The sequence below is a fragment of the Eschscholzia californica genome, unplaced genomic scaffold (genome assembly GCF_041429995.1).
Source record: "Eschscholzia californica isolate CP2 unplaced genomic scaffold, dmEscCali1.0.p SCAF_2, whole genome shotgun sequence".
NCBI lineage: Eukaryota > Viridiplantae > Streptophyta > Magnoliopsida > Ranunculales > Papaveraceae > Eschscholzia > Eschscholzia californica.
The window spans coordinates 1,907,516-1,921,917 of NW_028238309.1; the positions used below are offsets into that span (position 1 = coordinate 1,907,516).

General features: G+C 36.4%; 2 protein-coding genes across 2 annotated transcripts; both read right to left on the bottom strand.

Annotated features, from left to right (window-relative positions):
- Positions 1–110: 110 nt before the first annotated feature.
- LOC147555141 (Pseudouridine synthase family protein) lies at positions 111–8,674 on the bottom strand. The gene is made up of 20 exons (XM_086661148.1): positions 8,092–8,674; positions 7,890–7,968; positions 7,562–7,786; positions 7,279–7,490; positions 7,010–7,082; positions 6,805–6,861; positions 5,814–5,893; positions 5,657–5,719; positions 5,478–5,565; positions 4,907–5,010; positions 4,652–4,754; positions 3,741–3,814; positions 3,110–3,174; positions 2,240–2,415; positions 1,870–1,937; positions 1,677–1,737; positions 1,099–1,136; positions 938–1,006; positions 486–843; positions 111–396 (listed from the first exon to the last, which is right to left on the bottom strand). The coding sequence occupies exons 1-20, from the start codon at positions 8,436–8,438 to the stop codon at positions 367–369; spliced, it is 2,370 nt and encodes a 789-aa protein (XP_086517274.1). The 5' UTR covers positions 8,439–8,674; the 3' UTR covers positions 111–366.
- Positions 8,675–9,484: 810 nt separating this feature from the next.
- On the bottom strand, positions 9,485–13,328 carry LOC147555142 (F-box/LRR-repeat protein 17-like). The gene is made up of 10 exons (XM_086661149.1): positions 12,311–13,328; positions 12,117–12,218; positions 11,669–11,813; positions 11,359–11,543; positions 11,136–11,240; positions 10,816–10,913; positions 10,492–10,709; positions 10,333–10,399; positions 10,161–10,246; positions 9,485–9,954 (listed from the first exon to the last, which is right to left on the bottom strand). The coding sequence occupies exons 1-10, from the start codon at positions 12,937–12,939 to the stop codon at positions 9,787–9,789; spliced, it is 1,803 nt and encodes a 600-aa protein (XP_086517275.1). The 5' UTR covers positions 12,940–13,328; the 3' UTR covers positions 9,485–9,786.
- Between the last annotated feature and the right edge of the window lie 1,074 nt (positions 13,329–14,402).

Consider the following 14,402-nt stretch of genomic DNA (forward strand, 5'->3'; position numbering starts at 1 on the left):
GAATTCATCAAGGATGCAGACCCGCATCTCGAAGTATCTTTCTCTGTGAAATAACACAAGAAGATAGTTTTCTGGCATAAAGAAATCAAATTCGAAGCGAAAACAAAAGATTGAGAGTATTTTGGTGTCTTTTGATAATGAAACAAGTGTGCTTTATAAAAATTTTAAGATAAATAGTTGGTGAAGATCACTAAGCGAAAACCAATCACCCAAGTTACATGAAGTAATATGCATGTCTGACATACAAAAATATAATGCGTTTTACCCGTTTCTGTCTTCAGTTCTTCCTAGGGTATAAATTTACTGCAGAAGAAACACCATTGACAAATGCAGACACCCATAGAAACTTACGATTGGAGATCGAGTTCATTGATTTAGCGTTTTATGAAAAGCCACCTGCATATATGAAATTTTATTAATTCAATTCTGTGTCTCCTTTAATCAAATCGGTCTTAAGAAGTATTATAAAGGGCGCGAATACATACCGAGGTTGATGTTTTTAGAAGCTCTCTTATGGCCATCGTGGCATAACTCGAAGATGGAAGTGTGAAGGCCAACTTAAGTGCAACCTGGGAAGATTGAGTATCACATTTTGGAATCAAATCGGCTTTAGGTATTCCTGTATCTGTCTCCGTCTCATCCTTCTTTTCGTTGTTATGTTCTGAAGATATTTTGTCCATTTTCGAATCCTCGGACTGGCCTATGGGATTGTCCGATAAACTCTTCGCATGGTTTTCATTGGCACGACAATCTTCTCTGATGTCTATAGGTCTTGATTTTGCAATTACGTCTAAATCTGTTTCTGCAAGCGGGAGATTACCATCCGTATAATGGAGCAATTCCCTATAATTCCATTGATAAAATGTTTTAAATAATTGTTATTAGAGAAGGATCTGTAACAAGCAAATAGCATGAAGGAAATAAGAGATGCACGTACCATTCGAAATTAACTGGTTTCTGAAAAACTCGTCTGTAACCACCAGTCATACTCGTTATAGAAAACTCTCTAGCAGTGACACGACAAGAAAAAGGTTGATTAGTATTACAGGTCTAATATGCGCTATGTTGAAAAATGCGTTTGAATAGTTAGTAACTCACTTGGAACTATGTACAGATTCTGTCAAACTGATGTTGTCCTGGGTTAACAAAAAATGGAGGAATAAGGAAAATATTATAGAGAAAATCAAGATATCAAACAAAAGAAAAAAGTGTGCTTCTCATTTACTTCGTTATTTTTTTGAGGGATTCAAGTTCGACTATGGATTTTGTTTATGACCCACTTACTTGCATACAGAGAGAACTGATCATAATACTAAGGGTTAAAACTAAGCAGACTGATTAAACATAGAATATTCAAAACAGAAGCAACAAAAGTCAGTTGAGCTATAGGTTGTTAACATCAGAGTCCCCAGATAAGCGACAATAAGAATTGGGTTAGCAAGAGGGTTATAGGCAAGCTCCATGAGATTGGAGGTATGAATAGTTGGAGCATAGATGTCAACATGTTCAGACTAAGAGTCTAACAAAATGTCAGGAGCTCATACATACTACTATGGTAGCAAGCCAAAAGCACAGCTGAATGCCAAAGAATAATTTGCGGATAAAAAAGAAGCCACAACAAAGCAACAACCCCAGACTGCACTGAAAAGTAGAATGATAGAAGTAAAAAGGAGCACCTTCTTTGCCAAATCATGAAAAACTTCACCAACATCATTCATTGGATAGATGACTCTTGAGCTGCCAAAACCAAAACAACATAATATACCGATTAACATACTGTATATACATATGTAATATGCGTATATCTATGTGTGTGTTGAGTATACAAGAAAAACTATGACAAGGTTAGTCTTGCTAGGTATAACTTACCCAGGAAGAGGAAGTACAACATCATCAATTGTATATTCCCCTTTAAGCAAGTCCTCGGCAGTTACAACCTGTAGAGAAATAGAAAATTTTCTCAAAACTAACATTTCAAGTTCTGATTTAACATGGAAAAACAAAGATATACGGCTCAGGAAGATTTCATTTCCTGGTCAAAAACTAATTTTTGGATTTGATCAGTACAGTTATTACATTTTCAAATAGCTATGGTTTACTTCAATAAGCAGGATATTTTGGAAACGAGAAAAACAGAGATATATCCTCCTGGAGGCTGGAGCATTAGAAATGAAATATGGATGCTTATCATTTCTAAATGAACTACTATTATATGCTGAACGGTCATTGAGGTTTTTACCTTCACAGGATTGCTAACTTCAGGAGCTGTTGTTTCAGAGCTCTGGTCTAAATCGGCATGATCGTATGCATCAATACTGCTATCATCTTCCAACTCAGTACCAATGGCATCTGTCACTATATCTGTAGACCCTCCTTTACAGAATACCAAGTCTCCTACCATAACTTGGTCAATTCCTGCAGAGAGTTGAACATGGTCAACGCATAGAATTAAAAATTAGAAAAGGCCAGCTGATCAGGGCCTGCACTTTTGGTTCCGCGGGAACGAAACCAAAAATAGAGGCCCCAAAACAACGGCCTTAGAAAGCTAAGGAAACAGAATTTTTCGAGCAATTTTAGGGAGACCCCTTCCTCACTTTTGACTTGCATCTCTTGTTCCTCGACCTTTATCATTTACAGCTAAAGATGAGGGTAAGAAGACCAATAAATACTGCGATATTGAACACTTACAAGCCACATGAATCATTTTGAAGTTAAGGAAGTTGTGTGAAAGTGATGATTATAACCTTGGTTACTATTTATTGTTTCACCTTTTTCTAAAACAACGAACCAAAACCTAGCACGCCACTTTTATGCTTCCACGGTTCTTTGCTTTCTGATTTCTTAACTAAAGAACATTGAGAAGCAGGTTCCGTTTACATCAGAACCTAAACCGTTCAATTTCATTTTGGAGTTTGGACCCGCTGACAAAAGCTATGTGCATGGATAACATGTTTATCGTACTTAACCAATATCTGTTTCATCTTGTTTTGCTCATACAATGTGCATCCACATATGAAGGGAAAAACAAGGATAAAAGAAATGTATTCATACATCATCATGTTCAGGAACAGCCGAACAGGTAATACAAAAGGAAATAAGTTAAGCATACCATGTTTTTGCACTCTAATACTCGCTGCGTGGTTCCATAAGTAACTTTGGTAGCTGTGCACGTACCTAAAACAGCACATATAACACCAGGCATGAGCAAATTATGAACTAAAACAGGTCAAGATTACCTTTTATTTCTCTTTACCAGAAAACTAGGGTACTTCAAAATGAATATTATAACAAGTTAGAACTAATGAGTGTCTATCACTAGTTCTATTGACCTCAAATCTTGATTAAATGTAAATAACCTGCGAACATTCTTCCTCATCTCAACCTAAAATCTCAAACAAGCTAAGCACAGTTAAATGACGAAATTAGCTCTCAAGGGTTTCTTGTTGTGATTGGGAAAGATTAATCTTTTGAAGTGAATTTATGGTAGGAATGGAACATGTATTGACATTTAATTTCTAGGAACATGGTTATCCATCACCTATATTTATCTCTCTATATAGTAGTTCTAGGATCCTCTGCAATGATCAATTATACAACAATCAAATTCCTCGGTTTCAAAGCTAAGTAAAGGAAATACAATGTAATGATAAATAGACATCTGAATTTTGAGGAACAGGGGTTATCCATGACCAATTCTTATTACTGGCATACTACTAGGAATCTGCATAAAGAATTCTTACATCATTCTCAGAGTCCTGGGTATAGCTTTCAGGGCTTGCAAGTAGTTCCCAGGGCATTTCTTTAGACATAGGAGCTGGTTCAAGAAAGTGCAACCATATTTTTCGTTAACCACAGCACATAAGTAATGTAACTCTATGATAGGAGAACACATGAAAAAAAAAACAGACATCCAGATATCTCTGAAAATGGAAGACAATAGAAAAGTGAGATGTTAAAGTGAGATGTTACTATGGCATTACCATGCCTCTTCCTCTGTTTTTTGAATAAGAACAAGAACTTGTATTGATGTAAAGGTAAGATTACAGAAAGATTATATATACATCTGTCTCAAAGAAAATTACAAGATCTCAAAAATAGCCTCCTCATTAAGGTTAAAATTCAGAAGAGAAAGTGAACGATATTTCTCTTAGTCCAAAAAAGAGTAGGGATAGCCTCCCAATAAAGCATTTTCACTATTCATTTCAAATTTCGCATACTTCCACGTTGAAGTTTGAACCACAGAATATTAATCAATTAAACTAAACATTTATTTTAAGAGTCATCGGTCTTGAATATATTAATTAACTACAAAGTAGCTTATAAGAAATACACTATACAATGTCATAACAATACGTTTCTTATTTACTAAGTTATGAACAACCAAAACCATATATGAAGTTAATACATTTACAAGAGACTAGATTTCTAAATTTAAATGTTTGCCCTTTTTCATAAAAACATGGAAATTAGCAAAAGGTGAAAGAAATGCCGCATACATTGAACTAAATAATAATCCTACAGTTAAAAAACAAACAATGCTATGTGTCAATAATAATAAGAGAATTGCACTCAACTACGAAATTTTATACTCAAAAAAGAGGAACACTAAAGAATATATATTGATTAATTGATGTACGAGTAAGATGCATACGATGGCCTTTTCAGCAACTAGATAGCGAGGTAACTGCTTTAGTGTGCCATCAATGTCACCAGTTCTTTGATAATACTCACGCACCTCCTTCACAATGTCCCGCTGTTTTTTCAAGATTAAGAAACTAACAAGAAGATATGGGTTGTTCCAAAATATGCCTCAAAGATTTGTGCATCACACTCAATGTTTAAATGATAAAGCTAAAAGGAAAAAAGAAAAAAAATAGAGAGAAAATAAGACAATTCTAAAAGGATATCCCCTTCTCTTGCATCAAGGATCATGCTTACAGCAGCTTTCCACTCTCCTCGAAGTAAGGTTGCTCCAACAAGGTGAGTTGGCACCGAACCACTTCCAAAACGCTGAAAATACACCTCAATTTTAATTTGAAAATCTACTCTCATTAACATGAGATACTAAGAGTTAAAGTTACCACTTCAAAAATTCACAGGAGGCACTAAATATTTAATGCAACAAGATCCAAAAGATGGTATATTGTTCCTACATGTAGTTGTAAATGTAGGAGGAGCATAATTAGAGCAAGTACCTGAACTCAGTTTAAGAGACTTTAATCAAATATAATTGGTTTTATCTGACCATCCCAATATTTACTTATTGTTTGGAAAGGGTCCAAGATAAGATAGAGGGATGGGTCATTGAATCTTGAATTTTAGCGGAATAATTCCTTTCTATCCGATATCCTAGAAGAATGTACAGATTTGGTCATGTGGTGTCCAAATTTTAAATATCATTGATTCTTTTAAACATACTGCTAATCTCGTGATCGTTTTAGATGATGTTAAGGGTCTCAATAAGAAAATAACCATACTTGCAAGCCGAAGTAATTGATAAACCCCTTTTTCCCCAGTGCCTCTGCAGCAGCTTTTACAGTCTCCTCAGAATCTGCAGTAACTCCTCTGAGAAGCTATGTTAGACTTGGAAAATTGAAAACTAAGGAAGGTGTATGTTAATGAACAGTCAGAAATTGCCTGTCTGCCACGCACTTACCTCAAAGTGATTGTGAAACGATTTCCCTGCAGCTGCCCAAGAACAAGTCCTTCTTTGACATAGCTAGAGAAAAATGGAGCATCAATTCCAAAAAGAACATACACAATGAGTTAAATACAGAAGGGCGTGAAAATAAATAAGTTTTCAAAAAACTTACCAAAAGTCTCCAATTTTGATACCAAACAATCTGCAATTGAGGCTTGCTAATCTTTTGGCATTCTGCTTGAAGACAGTGACCTGCAATGGAGGAAGCATAAATCCTATATGAAATGCTCATGCCCTTGAAGAGTTTGGGCTACATAGAGTTGATCTCTACTATATGAACTCTTAAATCTTAATCGCATCTTTGTGTTACCCTTTATGTATTTATCTGCCTTGATTAAAACATCATAACAACCAGAAGCTGAACACAATGCAGTCACAGTTCACAGACATGGGACTTAAGAATAGACAGAGTAAACACTCTAAACAACTATATCTGTTAGTCATCCAGACAGAAGAACTATACAAATATACAAATATAAGGACCATGTAGCCCTACAGACAAGCTCATTCAGAAGCAATAGCTAAGAAATGATTGAAAATACTAAAGTCGACGGAAAAGGTGTTTAAAAATTACACATGTATGGATATGACAGGCATTAGCATGATAAGTGCAAAACATTTTAGTAAAGGTGTTTAAACATGTATGGATATGGCAATAATCAAGGGTTTGAACTTGCATGCATCCTGAACTTTTTGCCTTTACTCTCACCAATTAGCATCTTGCACCTAGTCTTCTACCTATTTTCAGCTAAAGGGGAGTGTACCAATCCAGCATTTACCATGACTTCTGATATGGGGAGAAGCCCAGCATATAACTAAAATGAAATCCGTCAAGTAGTCTATTCTTGCAAGAAAATTTTTCATCTATTCTTTAAAGAGTTCTCCTGCGATTTGATTGTAGAAAAAGAATTTTTATGCAGATTTTTCCTTCCAAATTCCAAAAGTACGTGACTTTCCCTATGGTTCAAATATCGATACGAGCTTGCTTTGATGTCTGCGTGCCGGGAAATAAATTTCACATGCAAGTCTATATGTCATGGACAGTTCAATAAATGTGACCTACCTACAAGAACCAAAGAAAAACAGAAAGAAGAAAGTTTTACCCTTTGTGTTGATACAGAACGCTTATCTTTTGTACCTGCGAATCCAAATGCCCGTTGCTGCACAATAAAGAACCTATATATCAATTAAGGAAACCAAACTAATTAATAAAATATCTGCAACTAAATAATTTCGACATAGATTGCTTAGTTCAACATTTTTAAGTGATGCAACTTTAACATATCAAGAGCACAAATAAAAGGTAACCTGGATGCCAAGCATCTTTCCTATCAATCCTAGTGCCTCTTGAGTGTCCTTATTCTCCTTGTAAAGATGGAACCTGAAAGAATAAGCAAAACACAGCTTCCTCGATCTCAAGTTGAATGGAGTACAAAAGGAACATAAATTTACACCAACAAGGATATTCGTTCTATTTGCAGACAATGGGATAGTCATTCTATTTTTATATCCTCGCATTTACATTTACACCAACAATGATATAGAGAATTTCAGTGCAGTCTGAAATATAAACTTACCTAAGAAACTTTCCAAGGTGCTCGGGCCAATCATCAGTACCTCTGCTATCGAAGGGCTTAGATCCCCTTTCTTTCCGTTTCCTCGAGTTCCTTCCATTTTCATTTCCTCCCGAATTTTGCCTCACTCTTACACATTTCGATGTCGGGTCAGGCCCATCAACAGTGTCGGTTACAAGGAACTTCAAATTTGCCTTAAAGAAATTATGAACTGCCTGAAAAACAAGAAGAAGTTAAAATCACATAGAAATAAACCTACCCATGTGCCAAAACTTATCAAACTTACTGTTCTATGAAGTTTATCAGTATCAGGAGAAAGAACAATAGGAAATATATCATCTTTGACACCTGAAGTAATTTTTTCAATAAAAGTTTTCAGAATTTCTGCATCAGAATCACCAGCTAGTGATCGAAATGACTCAATTTCAGATGCATAAGTTATATCAATTGAATCCCCATTCTTTTCCTCTCCTTCCTCCTTTTCTTTCTTTCCCTCTACATTATGAGAAACCTAAATATAATCAAGAAAAAAAACCAATCAAAATCCAAAAAAATAAAATAAAGAAGACTCATCAACCTCATCCAAACAAAAAGACTGAAACTTGATTGATTACCTCTAATGGAGCATCTAAGCAGGTTAAATGAACAACATTTCCATCTAAATCCACTTCATTAACAATAAAATCAGCATACCTACAATCAACATTATGTAAAGTAAAGCAAGAAATTGAGAAGAAGAATATGTAAGTGAAATGAAGATGACAAGAAGAAAAAACCCTAGTTGTAGGTATGCTGAGATGAAGAATTTGAGATTACCTTTGCTTAAGAATGCCGCTAAAACCAGGGAGTTTAGAAATGTAGGATTGGATACCAACATCAGGTTCTTCTAGGGTTTTCATGGTTAGGGTTTCTGATTGGGGGAAGGAACAGTAGGAGGGTTTAAGGAGGAGGAGAGAGTGGGGTGGTTTAAGGAGAGAGAGGGCGGGAATGGAGACCGGGAAGGTTATTATTTTGTTAATCCACATTATCTCTCTGACCGACACATATCTGTTACGAGGGTTAACTCTACCCGGCCGGGCACATAGAGTTCTGTCAAGCTGGTTGCCATCCCTTTTGAATTTTTGAAAGAAAACTCTTTCATCTCCTAATCGCACCAAATTCATATTCTTCGTGTGAAATGACTTTCCGATCAATATCGATAGTTTTTCTATGAGGAATTTCAACTTGTAAGACCGAATTCTATTGTTTAGACACTAAAGAGTGAAAACTGTATTTGAAAAAATATTTTGTGATATTATAACCTATGAGCTTTTGATGAAGTTTCGTCGATCTTAGAAAAGCACGAATTTAGACCTTTCATGTAAAATGACTTTCTGACTAATATCTACAGCTTTCGCATAAGGAAATTTATCTTCTAAGGCCAGATTATATTGTTTAGACCTTCAAACTTTAATTGTGTGTGATAGCTTTGAACTTTTGAAGGAAATTTTGCCGATTTCAGAATCGTAAAAGTTCACGCAGTTCGTGTACAATGACTTTCTGATCATATTTATAGCTTTTCCGTAAGGAATTTTAACTTCTAAGACTGGATTCAATTGTTAAACATTCGAAACCGCATTTGAAGAAAATTTGTGTGCTATATAGCTATATAGCCTTTGAACTTTTGAAGGATTCTATCACACAAAATTCAGACCATTCATGTAAAATGATTTTCTGATCAACATCCATAGCTTCGTCATGGAACATACACTTTTAAGGGTGAATTGCCTTGTTTAGACATACAAAGTTGCATCGACTTTAACTTGTTTAAGTCGAATTCTTGGTGGAGTACCATGGAACTTTTTCGTTCCATCCTTTACATTATTTGGTTTTGTTAGAAGTTTGAGTGGCTGCTTTTTCGATATTTGTAGTCTTAACTTTGGTGATAAGGTGTTGGTTGTCTTCTTTGACATTAGCTTTTGCAGCTTGTTAGCTATGTTCTAGGAGACTTGGCTCAGTTCATTCCTTTGTTGGGCTCATCTTCAGAGCTTCCCCTTCATCCTATGACTATTATTATAAAGGAAAGGTTGTCAACTATGACAAATACGAAATTCGGACTATTCATGTAAAATTTCATTCTGATCTTGGAACATCAGAGTTTCTTCATTTCTGTATGGTCACAAATCAGTGTCACATATTCATAAACTTCATCATTAAAAACACAACTCGATAAATCAAATGTTTGTAATTATTCGTTCATTTCATAAAGTTTGTACAAAAATTGGTCAGATAACTTCTAAACTTTTATTGAAAACTATCAAAACTAGTCTAAATCCTGCTAGTTTGAGAAACCAATATCAAGATTACAGGTGAAGATACATAAAAGAAAACAACAATTGTGATTCAATATTCCTTATTGAGAAACTGATTCCTCATCAGTTCCTCTAATTGATTTGATCTAAAACATATATATCCTATTGCTTTGTGATGTAATGGCAATTATATTCAAATTCAAATACAATTCGAAATTGTTCACTGAACATGCACGGAGCACTGAGACCGCTGAACTTTCCTTCTTTTCGGAGTAGTTTCTTGTTGTACCTGAGGATCGACAAAGTTTGGAACTCGAACCCTCTTTGAACCATCGGCTGACCGCTTGCATGAGGAAAGGTCGTCTAGAGCAGCAAAGTCGTTGCAGACCTGCAAGTTAATGGGATTAATTCCAGAATTAGAAACTTGACTTGGAAGAGAAGTTTACAAACGGCTAATGAAAATAGACATTTAAACCTAAACTCGTGATTCTGCATCAGTTGATACAGATGTGACCTTTCCTGAGGGTCGGACGACAAGATATGGCAGCGATGTGTATTGAAAAATAAAAAGACTGGTAAGACCCGTTTAATTACCTGTCTCTGGATTGTTCCCACGGATGCTTGTTTGCATCCTGAAGCATGTACGCTTTCAAGACTAGGACATTGAAGTAGCAATCTCTCTGCAGAAAAAAAGTGAACTACTTAGCGAGATGTTCAGTCTAAGAAGAAGCACTAGCAAAATACAAGTATAAATCGCATCAAGTACCTGGATGTAAGTTTGTGCAAGAAGTTAGGTTTAGATCACAAAGAGCTGGGCAGCTTAGATAAAGGGCCTGCATTATCATTTGAAGAGATTTAGAAAGATGAAAGAGTATAATGATGAAGTTTTGATTCTATCTTGTAAAACCGACAAAGTTGAGCTTACATCTAAACCCGAACAACCCCACAGACTTAGTTTCTTAAGCCGTGCATGTTTTATTATGAGCTTCTGATACATAAGATGTGGCTTGTTGTCTAGCAATTTCTGTTGTTCACCATCACTATTCTCTTCACTTGCATCCTCGGAATTGGGAGTACATATAGTCATTCCACAGTCCATTAGCTCCAATAAGGGTAATTGTGCAGCAGCGAATTGAATACCGCCTAAAGTAGGAGAAAGTACGAGCAAATAAACATTGGTGAGTTCCTGTTTCTTAGCAATATAGCTCAGGAAAATGCAGTAAGAAAGATAGCCCAGATTGAAAATTACTTGAAGTGATGTTAGGACAAAGAGCAAGGAGGAGTCTAGTAAGAGTTTCAGATAACTCATTGCAGATCATCCCAATTCCACCATCACTAATGCTTGACCTGAAAAAAGAAGCCGCTGATTAGAATCCTGGTCCTCGGGCAAAACCGCAAGACGGACAAGAATGTGTAAACTTCGACGAAAACTAGATCCTATGTTCCACAATGGAACATGATCATAGCAAGTTTTGAAACTTAACAACCAAAACAGTTCCTACAGAACCTGCTTGCAACATCAAGCAGATGCTTGACCACTAATGTTTCACGTCAAGAATAGATGCATACCCACTGAGATCAAGCAATTCCAGATCAGTATAGGTAGATGCGATAGCTGCCACAGATGCGTCTGTGATTTCCGAACCAAGTACAAGAGAGAGCATGCGCAAACACCTTTACAACAAGAAAATAAAACAGCATCAGTGTGATTGTTTTCACAATAAGAAATCTTTGTGCAATAGATCAATCACTAACGAACCCATTTTGTATCTGGAAAACAATTTTAACCTACCTCATATTTGCAGCAGTTAGAGCAAGTACAACAGTGTGAGACAATTTGACCGATGCAATATGAAGATTCTGTAGCTCAGGACATGTTCGTCCAAGAGAATCCACCATAGTAGTAAGATCGGTCGAATCATTTTCTTCGCGCGCAAAATCAAGAGAAAGCTCCTTCAAATTGCGACAATTGAAAACCTAATAAAGATGAAAAAACAATGATATCAATGGTCTATAATACTCCATGAAAGAAATGATATGTATAGCTAATGGTATGAAACGACATTGGTAAGGGAATAGGACTCAGGAGGTGAAAAGATTACCATCTTCGAAAGAGAACAAAGATCTGAAAGCCAGAGAGTTGACAGACTCGAAGAAGACAGGGTAAAAGAACCCAAATTGGAGCAACCTTCAATCTTAAGGCTTGAAAGGCATCGTTTCTCAGCAACAAAACGACCCAACTCATCCCTGATATATATAATAAAAATTACAAGTTTAAAATGAAAGCAACTTATGGAACAAAAGATCTCATAAACCACAATGATTTTATTCGAAACCCTAAGAAGGATTGGATCTTTCATTGAACAATTCAATAGAATGGAGTCAAGAAATGAACAAACATATAGGATTAGTACTCAATTAGGTCACAGCTCTTATTGAGGAAAACGGATTAGTTGAACCCAAATAGGCTAAATTTAGGGTTTGATTCAGTTTCATTCAGACAAAAGAACAAACACAAAGAGATCTAAATACAAGAGAAAGGAAATATACCCAGTGATCCGATTGACGGCCTTCTCCGAGGTATGAATCTCCATAGCTTGTAAATTAGGGCATGAAAATGCCACACAAGCTAACATCGTTGAATCAATATCACTGCATCACAAATAGGAAAAGTAAGACATCAGTTGAGCAATCGAGATTGTTTCTTTCAGAAACCCTAGATCGCAACGTAGAGAAAATCTAACCTTTCAATAGTAAGAGATAGTCTAATGAGTCCAGTGCATTTCTGCAAAACAGATCCGACGAACCAAACTGGAGACCTCGCCGGAACCCTAAGTTTCAATTCTTCAGCCGCCCGCCAAATTCTTTTTGAGCAATCCCTCCACCCCTTGCATACTTTAGCCGCTGACAATAATGCCGGCGGGGGCAACCTCTTCAAAACATCCCACAAGCAAATCAACGGAAACCCACCTCGCCCAGAATCAGACGGAGATTCCGGTCGATCGAATAAATCATCTTCGTCATCAGATTCCGGCAATATCTCATCATCGTCGTCATCAAATGAAAGTGCTCGGCGAAGATGGGTAGGAGGATTACGAAGTAAATTTGAAGATGGTGTTGTGACGATAATGGAGGACTCATCGGGCAATGGAGTTGCAACGACGACGGCGCTGCTGCTGCTACTAGTAGTGGTGGTGGTGGTGGTGGTGGTGGTGCTAATCTGACATGAATGACCTTTCTTGGGCATACCACATCGGCTACAGTTGTAGTTTCCCCGTTTCTTGCCGCGTTTGATTTGGGGAAGATCATCGACGGTAATGGCAGTGGGGGCGGTGACTGGGTGGAGACGGCGGCGGTGGTGGTGGTGCTGCATATTGTTTAATCAACTTCCAGATAATCTGATGTTTGAGAGAGAGGAGATGGAGTTGGAGATGAAGGAGAAAGCAAGAAAGAAATAGATGGAGATGGAGGGAAGATGGCGCGGGAAAGAGGCGGGAAAGATAAGTAGTGTTTTCGCGCCATTACTATAATGCCACCTGAAGAACTTCGCGCGCTTGGTTGGAGTTTTGTAAGAAAACTATTAAGTATGGATTTAGGGGTGAATAAAACAATTAGGGTTAATACTGTTTTAGCCCCCAATTTATTACTAACTCTGTGTCGTTTTTGTCTCTACAAGTTCAAAGAAGGTCGGGTCTCCGACCAAAAATTCAAATTTTTAGCCTCAATTCACCCTCCAACCAGAGAGCCCCTAACATTAGGGGCAGATGAAGGCTTCCCAACATGACCGTTTGGATCCCAACGGTCATGTTGGGCTTCATCCTAGATTTTTTTTTTTTTTACAAATTTCAATTAGTTTAAATATTATTTTGGAACTCTACACTTTACCAAATAAAATACATCCCACCAAAACGTCGGTCCCCGAATAATTTTTCAACTTTGAAAAAAAAATTATTATTTCGAAAATAGTTCAAACACGTGTTTTGTATATACAGAAAACCACACACGTTTTTCGCGCACTAACAAAAAGGCCACACACACGTTTTCCACATAAACAAATTTTCGGCCTCAATAGAAGTTGGGGTGGGAGCTGAATTTTTGAGGCTGAGCTGAAGGTGAAAAAGTGGTTTTTTTCGTCCTAAGACAGACTGAGATTGGAGTTGGTCTAAGTATCTAAATTTGTCTTGTTTCGTCTTTTAATTTTCATATCCTTTATATTGTGGTCTAAACTTTTTAACGTTATTTTGTATGTGATGTTATTTTCTTAAAAAAAAAAAAAAAACAGTTTATTTGTTCTACGGAGGAAAAAAAAAAAATCATACCAAACCAGACTAAAGGATTGTTTATCACGTTGGGAAATAGCTAGAAAATTGATTTTTACGACAAAATCATCTTCCCATTTATCCTCTCCATCTCTCTCTTTTATGACCACATATCAATCATCTCTCTATGACCACAACTGATTAATCGTCTCGTTCTTTTATGTTCATAGATCAACCGTCTCTTTCGCACAACCTCTCGTGAAATATTAAGCAACTGTGATTGAAATCTGCAAGTTTTGGAACCCTAACTCGCTCTCTTAGTGCAACAAAATCTCATGACTAATTTCAAAATGATTTCTTTATTTTTTGTAAATAAATTTGAACGAGGAAAAAATCCCAAATTCTAGTATGTTGGAACACTCGTCCAACATGCCTGCAGCCATTTAGTTAGGTGACTTTAAAATTTTCTTTTATCTTTTTTCTCACGAGGTTTAAAAAAAAAACAAATGAATTTCTAATGTGAAAATTTTGATTTTATTTCTCATGAGAAGAGGATGGATATTCACACTCACCAAAC